Genomic DNA, 18668 nt, shown 5'->3' with positions numbered 1-18668 from the left:
CTCGTGTATAAAAATACATTACCAAATCTGTAGCAAAAGGGTTAATACTTCAAAGTTTAGATATACTGTATATATATCTTCGCAAAAGTTGACAGTATTTCACTTAATGTTCTTTAACATACAAAATATATTTTTAGTGAAGTATTTCTGATATAATAAAATAAAGATTTTCCCATAAGTGTATTGAGTATTTGTTTTGAATATTCCATGTGCAAAGTTATTTTTCATCTTAAAATCAAAAATAGTTTTCCTTATCTAAAAAATCTTAAACTTATTTTCTGTAATCTCTAAGACTTCCTAAATACATTACATATTTTTTTTCAGTAAAACTTCATAACCACCTAAACTAAAATTGAAATAAATTTAAATTACCCCTTTTAGTTTCTATAATGACTTCGTTTTGTGATATAAAACCACACATTTTTATGTGAACTGTTGTACCTATCAAACATTTTTTTGTGTATGAAATATTCAGCTTAGTTCAAGTATATGTGACAAACAATGATCACTTACATCTTGAATTCAACTGACAGGTTATCTGTGGTTGAGAACACATCCAAGATTGAAACTAGTGAAATTTTTGTGGTAAAAATATTCCCACTCTTGGGTGTTACCACACAGAATAACTATCTGTGGAAAGAAAGGCAATTATTAGTAAAATGCAGATAAAAATTATAACAAAAGTATATAATTTAGACAGATTTATAACAATTAAAACCATTCTACATTGCATCTCTTTTTTTATTCACATATGAAGACAAAAAAAGCAAACATAGCTAGTTACAATTTTTAAGTACAAATACAAAAAAATATATTTATTCATTTAAGTTATACCACAATTAGTGATATGTGATAACTGATTTATCATTAGGCTTATTCATTAATAACATTCAACAAATCAATTATCATCAACAGATAGCTTTAAAACAAGAACAAAAAACCCAAAAACTGAACTGTTATCATGAGGTGGATAAGAACATTTTCATACTGTGGTGGGCATAACAAAGACAACCACTGTGTGGCATACACTTAAGATCAAATAAACAAAAATATCTGAATAGCTGGAATAGCTAAAATAGAAAATGGAAAACATGAATATCAATGAATTTATTATATTTTCATGAATCATGACATTAACTGATTAAGTGGATAATCTTGTATTAATCAAAAATAATACTAAGAAACCGTAATGACAATATTTTGGTTAATTTGATAGAATAATCTGAAACACTAATTTTTATTAGTTGATTGCTTTTATAGCATCATCCAAATTTATATTAATAAAACAAGTGCCAAGTAGTATATTAGACAGTTTTACGCATTTCTCATTTTCCATCTTGTTAGCTAATAAAATAAGAAACAAAACATGAAAATGTACAACCAAATAAACAGATTTAATGTAACTTTCATCTTACAATAAAAGACTTTTACCTACAGAATATTAAGGAACTTATGTAGCATGTAGGTTAATAACCAACTCTATTTTAAATGTAATAACTTAATATTAATCTGTTACTTAGTGCTAAAAACTATTTAAAGAAAAAAAATCATACATAAATAGAAAATTACTGACAAAATATCACCCATTAACTTTCAAACCCATAGCTTTACTTGAAAGAGTTACTGATGTATGAAGTGATTGATGCATTCTATTCATTTAATAACCTGGTTATAAAACTTTAATTCAGGTTAATATTATCACAAAGAATGTTGATCTATTAATGTTGCTGCACAGTATTTCTTAACCTACACAAATTGCAGCTACTAGCTGGACATCTTGACTAAACAGTGTATATCACAAAAGAGGTACTGTCACAAAGTACAGAAAGAACAAAGTTTACTGTTTAACTTGTGAATAAAATTACATTTAATATTGATTCTTGAGTGAGTACTCAGTCAAATGTAATTAAAAGTTAGTAAATTTCATAATTAATTAAAAGCATCAGAAAGGGGGTAATGTAAAAATTGGATATTTTCTTGGTAAATACTTGGAAATCATTATTTTATATTGAAAGTGAAAAAAATAATATCTTAATGGTGAGTAAATGGTAATTCATCAGATAAACAATATTTATTACATATTATACACTTTGTAATTTACTGACAGCATAGTATCTTCAATATCACTTATAACTAAATGACTTAAAAATAGTGGAATATGCCAATGGATTAATTGCCAAGCTAACTAACTACATTCAACTAATCAATTATTCTTACATGAAACTTGAATAGCCAATATAATAAAAATAGTAATAACCTGAGATAGTAATTTCAATTTGTGATTGCTTTGCGAGTCATGACACTAATCAATTAAGCTGCACAACCTTGAATCAATCAAAAATTAATATTTTCCTAGAATGAAAAGAATTCTTACAGAAACTTACCTCCTGTCATAGTTACAACTATTTTCAATTTGTCTGTACTCTAGTGTACAAATTTGTGTTTGAAACTCCCACCTAATTCTGTGTATACCACATGGTTGAGCTGCATATAAGCATGCAAAAGGTGTACAACAAATCCTCTTACCACAGTTAACTCCTCTCCTACGTAGTTGGACCCAATTATCACTTTCACATTCATCACAAAAAACAACAGAAAGTGGGTATAACAGGTGGGAAGTGTGAGAAGTGGAAATAAGTATCTAATGGAAACAGATTTTCAGTGTAGGAAAATATTAAGTTCTACTACAAGTACTTACCTCTCTCACAGTTACAGCTACAGGGACTAGTGTAAATTTCCCAAAATGAGTACTCTTCAAAAGTGTTTTAAGAGTACCCATGCAGTAATCTCTTTCTATTAAGAGGGAATACACATGAGAAACACCATCACATCTGAACTAAGTATACCCTTCACCCAGGTGAAGCCAACAAGTGTAGTTTCACAATGAATGGGCAGAATACAGTAACAATTTCAAATCCACAGTGAAGAGGTATGTATGTAAAGTGGTTACAGCACATTGGAAAATAACTCCAGTACAGACTAGTGGCACTTAAAAGAAGTCGACCTGTTCATGGTAGGAGAAAGATCCTCAACCATTCACTTCAGGTCTAAAAACCTTAAGGGAATAAAAGCCTCCTTCTCAAAAACCTAAACAATAATATGTGCAAATCCAGCACAACTTGCAACAAAAAGCCCTGGAAATGTATATCTGGAAGATGTCAGAAAGTTAAAAATGCAAAGTGGAGGGTCAAATTCCAGTCCAGTAACAAGCAGCACTAAGGTATGTAACAACCAGCCTGAGGTTGAAGGAAGTTCCTAGCCCACTCACATGTGAGGAATTATGTTGGCTGGTGTAGCTCCAACCAAAATGAGTCACCCAGGAACCAACATACAGGCAGAGGTAGAAGGATTCCCAGCTAAAGGAGCAAACAGCAAATTGACAAAAAATTCCATTTCAGACTGGCATCACCTGGAATACAACATCAGAGGGCAGTCATACTTTCCACACAGGCAGAACAACACTGCCCTACTATCTACTGAGTATAATTATACATATTCATGAAGATTCCTCCATGATCCACTAACTAAGCAGTTAGGAGTTGAAAAGAGGTAAGCACTCCTATACTTCACTGGAAGGATGAGGAAAGAACAAATTGGAGAAAGAGAAGTGGGTGACCATGAAATTCTATTTTGAAAGACAGATTTTTCCTAATTCCAGCAATCAAGGGAACACTGGAGATGAGCATAAATATATTTTTGCTTTACTCATGCTAGTGCATGAGTGTTTGGTCTGGTGTGAGTATACTTATGACACAATATACCACAAGGAAGAACCTGTAATAGACCTTATAGGTCTACAGTGCATATTTTGGATATCAATATGCCTATCCAAGCACAATTTGCCATTGAGATCTATAATGTGAAGTATGCACTTGAAAAAAAAGAAAAACTTATTCACTCAGTTGTACCAAGATAGGTAAAACAGCCACAAGTGAAAAACAATATCTGACTGAGTAGGAAATGGTAGATGATGCAAGTAGAGTGACACAAAGGTGTGAGGAGTGGCCAACATCCCAGCCTGGATAACCTCCTCCAAACAATGAAGGAAATGAACAACCAAGGATATTTGGATGTGATGGATCTGATGACAAAACACAGAACAAGAAAAGATAAGGAGAAAGGGAGTGAAAGCCAAAGAAAAGCACTGCATGTCATACGTAACACTGTAAAGCATGCAGTTCACATGAAAGACAAGCTGGGCCAGAGCAAGAAGAAATATGAGATATTGAAGGAAGGGAAGAATTGGAGGTGAATATATCTCCTTTGTGAGTAGATGATGTTTTGGAAAGGAAGGAACAGTCAGAATATAAAAGGATACGTTTTGTGGTGTAAAACATGGCGATTGTCAATAGCAAACAAGACTGACTGGTGATGTTCACCAGCCAAAAGTAGAAGAAAATATGTCTTTACGAAAAGGTGATATAAATAACATAAGTCTAGTAATTCATAAGAGGAAGGAAGAGGGTATCGAGAACAAGAGATTAAAGTCTGGCAATTGAGCAGTCCAGGGAGGAAGATGTAGACACACAGATTAAAATAAAAGGAAAGTAACTGGAGAGAAAAAAATTTAAAAAATGAAAAGCAAATGATAAGGCCACCCAAAAGCATGCAATGTTTGAAATGCACAAACTTCTCTTAAAGGGCCACGTAAAAATCAAATATCGGAACAAGGGTAGGTGAGGATGGGGAGAATCCACATCAGGTTGGTGCCAGACTTCACCTTGATAATCCGACCCACTCAAGCAGCTTTCCAGATGACAAGTTGGATGAGTGTGGAACATTCTGTGAAATGTGGAGTGTGAAGAAACTAGATGTCCATATAAAGATGTTGAGCCCACAAAAATGTAGGAATTGTGCAGATGACTGGACCACCCAACAAACAGTCTATGGTGCCAATGCCAGCCTGAAAGGAAGAGCTTGTTACTGATAAATGTGATAATTGTGGACAAAACATACAATGACACAAAGCCTGGAGAACAGGGATGTGAAAATAAGCATAAGTCACATTGGGTCCTTTCATTCAAAGTACTGGAAGGAAAGACAATCTGAGAGACAGGTAGGATTCCATGGTCAAAAGAGTTACATTGAGAAAGCAATTGAGATGGTAGAGACTAAGAGCAGGATGCCAGTACCTGGTCTTCTTAAGGATAACAAAATGTGGGGAATATTATCACAGAACACATGAGAAACCTTCTGAAAGATGCTCAGGAAATGAGATCTTGAGGGGAGAAGAAACTGGAGCAGATGATTAGACTGGAAGTATGAAGAATAGAAAGTCCTTCCAACAAAACTTGAATGACACAAGGATTTGCTGAATGATGATATGCAAGAGCAAGAGCCTATGTAGTATGTATGGGGGCATGGCATATTAACCCTTACATGTAAATGATCTTCAAAATACATGTGTAAAATCAGCTTGTTTGGGTTGAGAAAATATTTTACGTAGAGGTACAAATAACGTTTCGGCATTCTTTGGTCATTGTCAGGTTCACAAAGAAAAAGGTAACTGACCGGAAGCTGACCACATGTTTGGAAGGGGTTGTGTAACTGAGTGTTGAAATGTAGAGGGCAGTGTTAGATGTTTGAATATATAATTTTATATTATTTATTTTATTGTATTTAATATAGGTATAAAGGCATTCCTTTGTATTGGTTTATTTTGGGTTTAAGTTGTTGTATAAGTAAGGCTTCTTTAATTTTGCATTTGTTTATGTTTGTTTCTTTATTTAGTATCTGAGTGTTTTCTATGATTATATTGTGTTTATTTGACTTGCAGTGTTTGAAAATGTGTGAAGGTGACTTTTTATGTTCTTTGAATCTGGTTTCCATTTCTCTACTTGTTTCTCCAATATAGAAGTCGTGGCAGTTATCACATTGTATTTTATAAATAATGTTGGTGTGGTGTTTGTCAGTGTAGTTTTTACATAATATAGACCTCAGTTTTGTGCCTGGTTTTTGAATAAATTTAGTATTAACTGGAATGTCATATTTTGTTATTAGTTTTTGCCAAATGTTGGTTATTTTTCTGCTGATGTTGGGAATATATGGTATGCAGCAGTATATGGTTTCGTGATTTTTGATTCGTGAGATATATTTACTTTTGTTGGTTGATTTTGCTTTCTGTCTAGGTGTGTGCATATAATGCTTTCTATGGTTTGTGGAGGAAACTTATTGATGTTGATGAAGTATTGTTTTATTTTGTCTAATTCATCGTTAATTTTATCTGGTGAGCATAGTTTTATGGCTGTGTTTCTTTGGTTTCTTAGTATGTTGAGTTTTTGTTTTGTTTCATGTGCTGAGTCCCAAGGAATGTATAGTCCAGTATGGGTGATTTTTCGGTGGATTTCTGTTTTAAATTGTGTGTCGGTTCTTGTAATTTTGAGGTTAAGAAGTGATATTTGATTGCTTTCTTCCTGTTCACATGTGAAGTTAATGTTGGGATGTATAGAGTTAATGTGATTGAAAAAATACAAATAACTTTGTTCGCTCTTCTACATAAAATATTTTCTCAACCCAAATGAGCCGATTTTGCATATATATTTCTCTACAAGTGGGTTTTCTCAACATCACTGACCTTCAAAATGTTCAACATGAGCCCCCAATATTAGGCAAAGGGAGGAAAATTAAAATATTCAGCATTAGGTGCTGTATTTAATAAGGTATAGGAAGGATTAAATGACATGGGTCACAACATACTCATGATATTGAGTCTTAAAAAATGGTGACTGAGGTGTAGTTACTCCAACAGGCTGTGAATATGCTTGCACAACAAAGGAAAAGGGAGAAGGTAGCTGTCCACACCCACAAGGTCCTCAGGTGGTGGCAGAACTGCTAATAGATTATGAAATCTCTCAGCCTGCAAAGAAGTCATTTCCTGACAAACTATAGCCAACATTTCCTCTGCCAATAATACTGTACCTATTGAGCACAGATATCATCAGTAGTCATAATAGTAAGTTTTGAATTCAACAATATTGAATGATTACTGGTCACTGAGTAAGAAATAGAATTCACAATAAAATAAAGAAATCAGTAGTGGATTATAAGTACTTTGAATATGTTCAAATTGCACTGAAGAACAATTTTTGGTTTTAACAAAGCACTAGGTCTTAAAACAGTTATGCAAAATAAAGAAGTGAAAATTGGTTTCAGTGAAGAAGTGGATGTCAGAAATTTATAAAAAATTACAGTAGGAACCAATAGTTTCCTAAAAAGCAGAAAATGGGTTTAAAGTTTTCCTTTTCCTAAAAAGGGGTGTACAAGGAAGGCCTTGAACAGACAAACAGTCCATTCTCTTCCATTGGATATCTTAACTGTCCAAGTGATTCAAATATTGTCATTAAGTTTGTTTTGAGCACAAAAGCTACATAATTGGAGGAAGAAGGTAAAAGGGGTTTCCAGGATTTGGGGGAATCAGGTTTGATTCCTATTTTCACTAAATGTTTTCAACCTATTTTTGTTATTGCAAAGATACTAAGGCTCTCTGATGCTGTCACTAATTTTAAACTGCTGATTAGAAGAAAGGCAACTGTCTGGCAGCACCCACCATCAAACCTCTGGCTACTTAAGTGTTACATAGAGAACATTTACTCTTTTATAATAATTGTATTATGCTTCTAATTTATAATGTTTAATTGTATTCCTGCTGCATAAACAGCTATGGATTTATTAGAGGATTCTCAGGTGTCTGGACTTCTATCCATTTTGTTTCTTCAGAAATGAGTAACTATTATTTAATGTGGTATAAAATGTTTACCTAAGAGGTCAAAAACCATCTTTATTTCCTTCAGAAATTAAAGAAAAACACCAGCCAGATGCCCTTAAAATCTCATACAGTATCAAAAGGAAACACATGTCAGTGTTTTTACTTTACTGGTCTATTACTTGCTACAAAAGCTTTCCTAAAATCAATAACGCCATAGTTGACAACACTCTAGTCAAGACCTTAGCCAATAACTGATTGTTTTTCAGCTGATACAACAAGTGTCAATTAAATGTAGCTGTTGTTGTTATTAAGCACAAAGCTACACAAGGGGCTCTCTGTGATGCTCACTACAGGTATCAAAACCCAATTTCTAGCAGTATAAAACTGCAGATGTATTGCTGTACCATTGAGGGGAATTAAATGTTGCCATGGTAAGTTTCTGTGAATGTTTCCAGAAATACTAACAATGCATCTGGACTTGAACTTTGTTTTCATTAAAATTAGTATTATTCATAACTGTAGTTGTTACAGAATTGATTTTTTCATTGTTACAAGTTGTATTATCCTGTTGTATAAAGTTAAAATACAAAAGGCATGACTGTATAAGTAGAACTTAAATAAATAAAATGAAATGCACCCTGTTTACAAGTACTATATATTTTTTCTAAATATTATAAATAAATATAATTATTCAATTCCAATCAAATAGTTAGAAATATTTGTTTATGTTTTTATTTTTTATATCAATCACATTACTGGAAATAAAGGAATAAGCTTTGAATTTACTGGATCAAAACCTGACTGAATTAATCATTTACAATACATATTTACATTATTTAAACTTTGATTTATTTAGGTTCCTACAGAACTGTATGGTCAATGTTAAAGTATAATATATATTTTGATTAAGTCTTTTCTCACATTTAAAAATACTGAAAATCTGACCAGTGTTACATATGAAAACTAAAACTGCTATCACAGTATTACTGTGAAAATGAAACATTTCTGTTGCTAGTATGAAGAATTTGAATACTGTTACGTGTTAACAGTTAATCTGATATTACCTGAATAGACTTTCTAGTTTTCAAACCTTATAACAATTAGGATATATTTTACAAAATAAATACTATTCTAATATTTATGCTGTGTCACTTTAAATTTAAACTATGTAAAGAATATCAAAAAAATATCGGGTTCATATCTTAACTAAATATTTGTTTCCTTAAAAAATAAAATCCTATAGTTATCCATTTTCCTTTACTGGTTAAAAGCAATTGAATAACTGAGTAGTTGCAACAAGTTATGAAAGTACATTCACTCCCTTACTTCTTTTTAATGGTGTGGCTGGAGTGGGAGACAGAGTTCATGTAACACAGTTATTTAAACCTAATTAATTACCTAAAATCACTTTAACAATTAGTTTTTCCAATTATCAGATAAGTGTTACCAATTATTAAAGTTTTAGGGTCTTCCAACCTAAGTTATAATTAGATTGACAACAACAACAACAAAAATTAACCAAAATTAGGGTTTCCAATTATCCCAACTATCCAAATAAAATATTACAACCTAGCTTGTTCTCCTCTTCTTTGATATGGAAAATGTACTGAGGCTATGTGTCATTGCCACTAATTATGAACAGCTGACTAAAAGGAAGGAAACTGGCTGACAAAACCCAACACTAATGTTTTATTTGTTTGTAGTTGTTATTGGACTGCTGATTGAAGAGAATTGGATAGTTGCTGGTAGTACTCAACAACTTCTGCAACTTGTAAACACCATTTACACACCAAACTATATATAACTGTGAATGTACAATATATATATACACATACAGAATTTGGCAAGCTTTTAGTAAACATTACAAGTCTGTTGTACACACACACAAGGTTTTAATAAAGTGTTTTTACTAAAGATTTTTCTGTAAATTTACAAAGCTACTACTAAGCCAGTCTGAATGCAAGGGATTTTATATTAAGAATAAAAATACTTTAAAAATACTTCATTTGAATATGTTCTGAAACATCTTAAATGTTAAAAATGTACTTTTCAAGTGAAATCAACTACAGACAATAAAATAAAAAGTTCAAAAGTAAGAAATAAAGAAGTAACATTTTACATAATGATCTCCATATAGTGACAGATCAATTAGATACTATTTACTCTTACAACTAAAGCCAACACTTTTCAAATTTAGGTTCATTTAGGTTTTATTGCATTAGAACTCAGGGTTTGCCCAAAGCCACTTATCACAGTAGAACAACTTTATATAAACAAAAGCTCCAATTACCAGTATGCTTATGAAATCACTCAATTACTATTTTATAATTATGCTAATATCAATGTTTTTAATGTAATTAAGAAATTAATGGACCAGCCACTAAAGCATGAGTGTATCACTAATAACAACAGTTCACTTTAACTAGGCTCTTGATAGTAATTTTTCCTTTCATGTAGCTTCACTTTAATTCTAATTAACTACTCTTTCTGCCCAATCTCCACTAATAAGATTTTCTTAGCTAATCCCATGTGTAACATCTTAATGAGTAATATCCTTATAAAAAAAAGAAGAGAAAGAGCAGATTAAGAAAGCTTTCTCTTTTGTTGTAGCTTTATATATATATATATATATACACACCAACTGATTTTACAGTTTCTTTTGTCAGAACAGAATTTTGCTTCAATCATTAGCAGCCTATACAGCAGAGGCTGTCTACATCCCATTTATCTTGTTTTCTTTGATTTCCTGCCTTATTAGATTACAGGTACATTAACAGTTAACCCATTCTGAGACCAATGTGGATTGCCCTATTGGTCTCAGCTCTTAAATTATCTACATCTACCACAACTGTAAGCAATTTATTCCAAAGACCAACAACCTCGTTAGAAAAATAAAGTAAAGCAGTCTTACCTGAAGATGACTTCTATACTCCTAAAATTTATGTTCCTCCAATATTATAATTTTTTCCATTACATACGTAACAAGATGATGCATCAACACTACAAATTACATTTACAATCTTGAATTCCTCATTCAGATCACCTCTAACTTCTCTTTTTCAAAAGAAAATAAGTTCAGAGTTTTTAATCTATGTTCTTATGACAAGCTTTCTATCCCAGGTATTATCACAGTAGTCTTCCTTAGAAGCCTTTCCAACAGTTTGATGTCCTTTCTTAAGAAGCCCAAGACTAAACACACTACTCCAAATTATAACCATTTTAAACTTGTATTTAATATTTCTATAGAAACAACATAAATTCCTATTTGCACTACCACTAACAACAATACATTGCTTGGATGGCTGAAGTGATTGATTAACTGGAACACCAAGATATTTTTCTTTCATAACACTGTTAAGGTTATTTCCATGAAAATTATGCTCACAATTGAAATTGTGATATCCAACATATTATCTTGGATTTATCATAACCAAAATTCATATACCATTTATTTGTCCAACTCGCAAAATAATCCAAATCCTTTCATAAAGAAGCATCATCCTCTTAATAGCCAGCAACACCCAATATTTTAATATCAGCATCACATTTGAATACTTTGACTATTCTTTCATTCAAGTCATTGATGTTAGTTAAAAATAGCAAAGGTTCTAACACTTAGCATCAAGGTTCACCACCTATGTTGTTAATCTAATTTGACTGAACTCCAATTTAGAACAAACCTCTGCCTTCTTCCATCCAGTCAGTTTTCTATGCAATGAGCCACCCCATTTCCACTTTCCATACGGACATATTCAGGTAACTACTTATAAACTTTTTATGTGACACCTTACCAAATACACCACATTCATACCCTCTGGTACACAAGCAGTAATCTCTTCAACCAATATCAAAAGGTTAGTAAGGAGTGATTTTTCCACAGTGAAACCCTGTCGACTATCCAACAAAACTTTAAACCTTGTTAAATGAATTTGCAAAGCATTTGTATTACACTTTCACAAACCCTTTCTAGTCCTGCTGTACAACTAATAGGCCTATAATTACCGAGACAATTTTCTTTTTTTTTTTTTTAAAAGAGGGATAATATTAGCCAACTGCAACATTTTGGCACCTATCTGCTATTCACAAACATAAAAAAAAACAACCCAGTAGCATTGCAAGTGGTTTAGATTTACAATCCTTAACTTTCTTTAAAACCCTTGGGAAAATACTATCTACCATAGAAGCTTTATCGTTCATTAAACATCCCAATTTGTTCTTCACAAACCCATAATTAATGTGATTTGTTTCTGTTTAGTAACTGTTCAGGAATAAGGAATACTGCTTTAATCTTCATAAGTAAGAATTGAAAGAAAAGTAGAATTTGATAACACAGCCATCCCACGGTAATCACATATCACCATTCCTGTATAATCCTTCCAAGATTCTAAAATTCTGGTTATCCCTTAATGTATTTAGAAAAATACTTGCAACTGATTTATAGTTTTTCATCCATCTTCCTTTCATATAGCTTTCTTATTTTTCATTTCCTAAGCTTCTAGCTGATCAACTCTCTTGACTTTTTAGCTCTCCAAATCTCCCACCATTGCAATCAATTTAAAAACTTTTTATTTTATAATTTTTGCTTCATTTCATTATTTGGACTCTTTGTAGGCCAATCTGATTTTTCACTTATAACCACCTTTTCTTTTCTACAAGATACTTACTTATCTTGAAAATGTTATAATTTTATTTTTACAATTTTTAGTTAGCAAATGCAAAAAAGCATGATACAATCTGAAAAACTCCTATAAATGATTTAACCATTTAGCAGTCAAAGAAAAAGAAACAGTGTTGGATGTCACAAATATAGTTGCAATCATGAGATAAGTTAATTCTTGTCTGGTGGACAGTTATGGGAAATTCCTGTAGATCTTAAATTCAGCCCTGCATCAGTTACCAATAGATCCCACAAGAACATAACCATTTAAAAAACATGGACTTGGAAAGACTTGCAAATTTTATGAGAAAATGGTCAGTAAGATAATTACTAATTGCTTTATGCTATAAATCAACCATGAAAAGTTATTTTTCTCCTCACTTAATATTACTAAATAATTCACAAAACAATGAAGAATTATGTTATTTAAAAACAATGTCAACTCTATGCTTTAGTAAATGGAAATCTGATAAAAACTCATTCATAAAGCAGTATTTTAATACGAATTAGTAATAATAGGTTATAAAAGGAGAGTTAATGTATAATGACAATGGGAGATAAGGTTTCTGGAATCAGGCCAAAAAATTTAACATATTATTGCTTATATAATATATAGCAATAGTTTGCCTAACATTAACATTCAGACATTTTATGTTTCTTCAAGTTTATGTCAAATTAATGTATTACTATTGCTAACTTTTTCTATGTCCGAAAAGAGTACTAAAACTAGGAAAAGCGTTATTTAAAAATTGCGTAGCCTAACTAAAAGCAGGACTCTTTTTCTTTAACTCTTATTAAAATTAAGTTTAATTTTGTATAATTTCTGTTTCCAATTCAAACTTCTAATCCAAGTATGACCCACACACTAAAGGTACTAACGTTACAAATTCAATTATCTAAGTTTATATTAGCAGTTTTATAAAAGTATATTATTAATTATTAATATTATAACATTAATACCGAGCACTGAAGCAGTTACTCAGAGTAAGAGCTAGCTACTGTCGGACTGAAAATGAGATAGTCTTACTCAAATTACTGTGTAATGGGTACTGGTAGGCCTACTAAAACTTTTAGAATAAATGTAAGGTTTATTTAAAAAGAAAATTTCTACCTATATGAACACAGCCAGAGCATTTTCATCTGTCACTACCCTATAAAAAACTTAGATGTCTTTAGTTTCGCTGAAGTTCTGCTTTCTTTATCTCTGGATTGTTTTTAAACAACAAAGATGGAGGGTATATAATTATCGGCAACAATCGGTGAAAGTCGGAACAACCCGGAAAAAAAAATATGGAACACTGGTAGTCTGTATTTAGAGTATTTTTTATTTATAGTATTAGTATTACTTTTATTTAAGTGTAAAGTTATATTACAAAATATACACCCGTTTATAAGATGTGTGAAAATGCTTGACATTTTTAATACTGCAAAATGTGTGCTAAAATTCAAATTAATTGTGAAAAAGAACAACACGCATAACGATGATACGTATTTATTTTAAGAAACATTTGTTTTGATAAAGCTACAAGAGTGAAACATTAGATGAAATAAAGTTTATTACTATTACTAACTGGGGTACCCGTATCCTGGACGGAAGTTATGTAAATTCATAATTAATGAAAAGTTATCTTAGGATATAAAAAATCGTTTCCTTTATGCATTGCCAGTTGGTTAAGGCACTCGACTTATAATCCAAGGTTCCTGAGCTCGAATCCCCGTCACACCAAACATGCTCGCCCATTCAGCCGTAAGGTTGTTCTAATGGCACAATCAATCCCGCTATTCGTTGGTAAAATTATAGCCCAAGAGTTGGCGGTGGGCGGTGATAACTAGCTGTCTTCTCTCTAGTCTTACACTACTAAATTAGGGACGGCTAGCGTAGATAGACCTCATGTAGCTTTGCACGAAATTCAACAAATAACAACAACTTAATATATAATTTTTAAACAACCAAAATACTCATAAAACAGCAAAACATCAAATGTGAAACCATAAATTTGAATCTAATTCTTTGTGGATCCAACGAACCTTCATGCCAAATTTGATGAAGATCCATCAACGGGGACGAAATAGTGGTTAAAAAAAAGAACCGCAAAATTAAAAATTTCTGTATATTTCCTCATGAATTCTAACGAATCTGCATACTAATTTTGGTGAAGATCTATCTACGCCCTGCGAAGTATATTTACTTGGACATAAAACAGATAGTACTATTACCTTTATATAGATGGTACCAGTGCATTAAATCTTCGTGTGATTTATCCATAACGTCATATCTGCACCCTGAGAATGGAGAAAAATAAAGTTCTCCATGACAATAAACGGAGGCAAAACGGGAAAATCGTTACACCTGTTGAAATTTTATATGCACACAGGATAAAAATTTCGCGAAATTAGGGGTTACACATCAAGCATTAATTCTATTATAGTATTATTTGGAACGTGCTTGTTTCTTGTCAAGTGCAAAGCTATATAAATTACTATTTGTACTGAGTCCACCACTGGTATCAAAAGCCGGGATTTAGAGTTATAACCCATCATTCTTATTGCTCTTGTTATACAAACACGTAGGTTCAAGAAGACTTGATAGAAATAATATAAAAACCCTATAACCCGAGTGCTTTCGAAAAGTGAACCTTTCTTCTTCAGGGGCAAACTGAAGAAGAAATGTCCTGCTTTTGAAAGCGCTCGGGTTATAGGATTTTTATTTCATACTCATCTCTGAATCATTAGTGTGAAGATATTATCTGTGAAGTAAATGTATTTGTTTCTGTAACTTTATTGGCAAAATTTCTATATATATCAAGTATGCACTGCACATTGTAAAAAAATGCAAGATATGCAAACTTGATTCTAAAATAACACACGAAAAAGAGAAGTGTAAAGAATTTAATGAGTAAAAATATATAAAGACAATCAAGTGGCAAGAAAAATACAAAACATTAAACAGAGATTTAAAAAAGTTTCAGAAAACATAAAATGGCATATATTGATAGCAAATGTCGAGAAGATACTAGCCAAATAGGTGATCTTACAACTATATATAAGCGAATCAGATAGTTAAAAGGAAAGCTTAGCAGTACTGGTGACCCTATTAAAGATGCAAATGGAAATGCTTTTACTCTAAAAGAAAAAAGAAAGACAGTCCACTTCTTAGGTGTTTTAAACAGATCGAGTGCAAGTTAATCATTTGGAATATCACAGAAGGCCTATCTGCATCTTTTTTATCGTTTTAAGAGATACTAAAATGCAGAAAATTACAAAAACTATTAGAAAGTTTTGAAATGAGACAGTTGCTAGAGTGGGTGATAAAGCTGTACAAGTGCTTAAAGCAAGTGATGAAACAGCGCTTCAGACTGTCCTTATTTGTATTTTTAAACGGAATGTGGAATGGATAAAAGAATCTAAAACACTGCAGATAGGTAATAGTGTCAAAAAATTAAGAAAACTTCACCAACCGCAATAACTGGAAAGGGGTCACATTAGTCTCAATACCTGGGGTAATCTTTGCAACATCATCCTCGAATGTAACTAGAAACAAATAATTTAAAACTATGAAAGAACAAATTGGAAATCAAATTGTGATTCGAAAATATATTATTGCAAGCTGTGTTTTTAATAATTAATTTACATTTTTTTGTTTGCTGAAAGGAATTTTAAACACGACGTTTTATGACAAGTAACATTTAGAAGATTCTATTCACACCAACAAAATGTCACTCCTGACATCAGTCTTGGAACAGTTTTATTGTGGGTAGATTCTTTTAATTATTCGATAAAAATAATGCAAAATCCAGAGCACTTAACGATAACGAAAGCGATTTATTTTTGCGATTGTATTATACAAACATTACAAGCAAAATTCTTTGATAGGCCTAACTCACAAAAAAAGCTTAACAGTCACTTAATTGTCAAATATCTTTTAATTTCTGCTACACAACTTAAAATTGGCTCACTAACACATCCGTTAGTTTGATATTCAGTTGATAAAACAGTAACAAACCATTCATAAACTAACTACTGTACTTTCAGGTTAGCTAATTCTCTAAATACTGTTACATTACCCCTATCCCTCAGCCGTACCAGTTCTAGATCCCGAGAAAGTTTTAGATATCATCATAATAAATACGGTATCCCAAGATTTTCATTTGGCAAATACAATATTCTTATGCAGAAATTGTAAGTTATGATTGGAGCTTTAGTAACGTTTAATTACGCCATCTCGACAAAATCATAACTAGTAACAAACAAATTTAATCTAAATTACAAATATGGATATGAAATTATATATGGGACGAACTACCACTAATGGAAAGGAAAAAGTCAGATGTAGTCAAATGTGGCAAGTAACATCAGTTAATTATTTACATTGAGTAATGGGAAAAGTTAACGGTGTACTATCTCCCCACTATAGTCCAAACTTGTTACTGACTGGGTTACGAGTAAATCATAGAGTAGGCTCGGCATGGCCAAGTGGGTTGAGGCGTTCGACTCGTAATCTTAGGGTCGGGTGTTCGAATTGCTGTAGCACCAATCATGCTCGCCCTTTCAGCCGTAGGGGTGTTATAAAGTGACGGTCAATCCCATTATTCGTTGGTAAAAGAGTAACCCAAGAGTTGGCGGTAGGTGGTGATGCCTTCCCTCTAGTCTTACACTGTTAAAGTATGGACGGCTAGCGCAGATAGTTCTCGTGTAGCTTTGCGCGAAGTTCAAAAGGAAACACACAAACAAATCATAGAGAAGTGATAGAATGCAACTGGATAGATGAATCAGATTTTACTGGCAATATTAATATGTGTTGTATATTTATTGGTGTATAAGAAGACCTTGGATTTTTTAGCAAATTAAGTGTATTTCTTTGAGGTGTTGTGTACAGGACAACTTCTAATGTCAAGTAAGTTTAGGATGCTAGTTTTTTAAAGAAATGCTTAGAAGTTATTTTTAAGCAGTGTTGATCTGCACTCTGAGGTAATCAATAAAACCACAACTGCGGTTTTTTCCTGCTTTTCAAAAGCTACGTACATCTCAATAATTTTCATCACAACTGAACCTCTTTTCTGTGACAAAAAACTAAACTTTAAGAAATGTATGGTATTATACTATAAATCATGTTTACATAATTAGTGTAAATTACAGAAACAAAATTTTCTGATATAATATTAGCAATATTTTGGTATTATGGATGAGATCAGTCATTTTAAATAAAAATGTCTTGATTATTTTTGACTGGTATGTGAGATAAGTAACTTCTTGTTATGAAGAATGAAGATAAATGATACAATTACCGATATGTAGGTGACATGATGTCCACGCACTTACTTAAAAAAGCAAACAAAAGAAAAATGAAACAAATTGGTTTTGGTTTAATATGTTTTTAACCATAGAAATCTTATTGGAATTCTGTCTGTGACCTGTACATAAGAGGAGAGTTAAAATGAGATATTGATTTTAAGAGTAAAAACTATGATCTTATACATCAGTGAATACGATATAGAAAACTGCCCACTTCAACATTGCATTTGAAGCTTTATTTTCAATATTTTACTTTAGCTGTTTGCTTGAGGTCTCACGAATATAATATCAATAAAGTTCGTAAAATATTTTTAGAATGAGTAGCTTCCTGTGTTTGATAGAAGTGATAGTTTGCTACAAAAACAAGTAGCTAATGGTCGAGTGAGGTTCAGTGTTAGTGAAAAAGTTCAATGTTAGTGGTAAAACTTGCCATATATAATCTGCTATTCAGTTATTTGGCGCGTTTCATGTTTCTTTTTATATTGAAGCTAAATTAGTTGGGTATGGAACTCGTAATTTATGTAGAATTTTTGTATTTGAAGTTATGCAGTTTCTGTTGAAAAGTTTATTTATGAAATTAGGCCTGTAAGTAAACATGGCTGTAGCAAACGCTTATTGAAGAAATAAATTAAAGTGTTATTATAACACGGACTGAACTTAAGCATTATTCAAAAGAAACAGCTCAATGAAAGAAAACGATATAATAACTGTTGTAAGAAGTGGGATCATTTTGGTAGTGATATAAGAGAGCTTTGACTAACAAGACTTGAACTTAATTTGTTTAAAATGACGACAATATGGGTAAGGATGATGAAACAATTTAAAGGAAACCATGAAAGAAAAAAAAAAAAAGAGACAGAAAACTAAAAGAACAGAGTGAGAGACGGGAGTTTAACCTGTTGACTGCCAAGTATTTCAACTGCTACGATACAACTCTAATGCTTCTTTATTTAGTAACTTTTTCGTGAGGCTATTTTGGATCGAAAGTGAAACAATTTGTAAGTAGGTCAAATG

At 32.0% G+C, this 18668-nt stretch overlaps 1 protein-coding gene across 1 annotated transcript in view; it reads right to left on the bottom strand.

Moving 5' to 3' along the window:
* LOC143256032 (zinc finger SWIM domain-containing protein 8-like) overlaps window positions 1-13620 on the bottom strand; it is a 73886-nt gene extending 60266 nt beyond the window's left edge. The window contains exons 1-2 of the mRNA XM_076512612.1: window positions 13474-13620; window positions 514-630 (exon numbers count right to left, since the gene is read on the bottom strand). Of these exons, the coding sequence (XP_076368727.1) occupies window positions 514-556 (43 nt within the window). The 5' untranslated portion in view covers window positions 557-630; window positions 13474-13620. The remainder of the gene's footprint in view (window positions 1-513; window positions 631-13473) is intronic.
* Between the last annotated feature and the right edge of the window lie 5048 nt (window positions 13621-18668).

This window comes from Tachypleus tridentatus, chromosome 7 (genome assembly GCF_004210375.1).
Source record: "Tachypleus tridentatus isolate NWPU-2018 chromosome 7, ASM421037v1, whole genome shotgun sequence".
Classification (NCBI taxonomy): Eukaryota; Metazoa; Arthropoda; class Merostomata; order Xiphosura; family Limulidae; genus Tachypleus; species Tachypleus tridentatus.
Note: the sequence above shows the minus strand (reverse complement) of the source record. Positions and strands in the feature narration are given on the sequence as shown.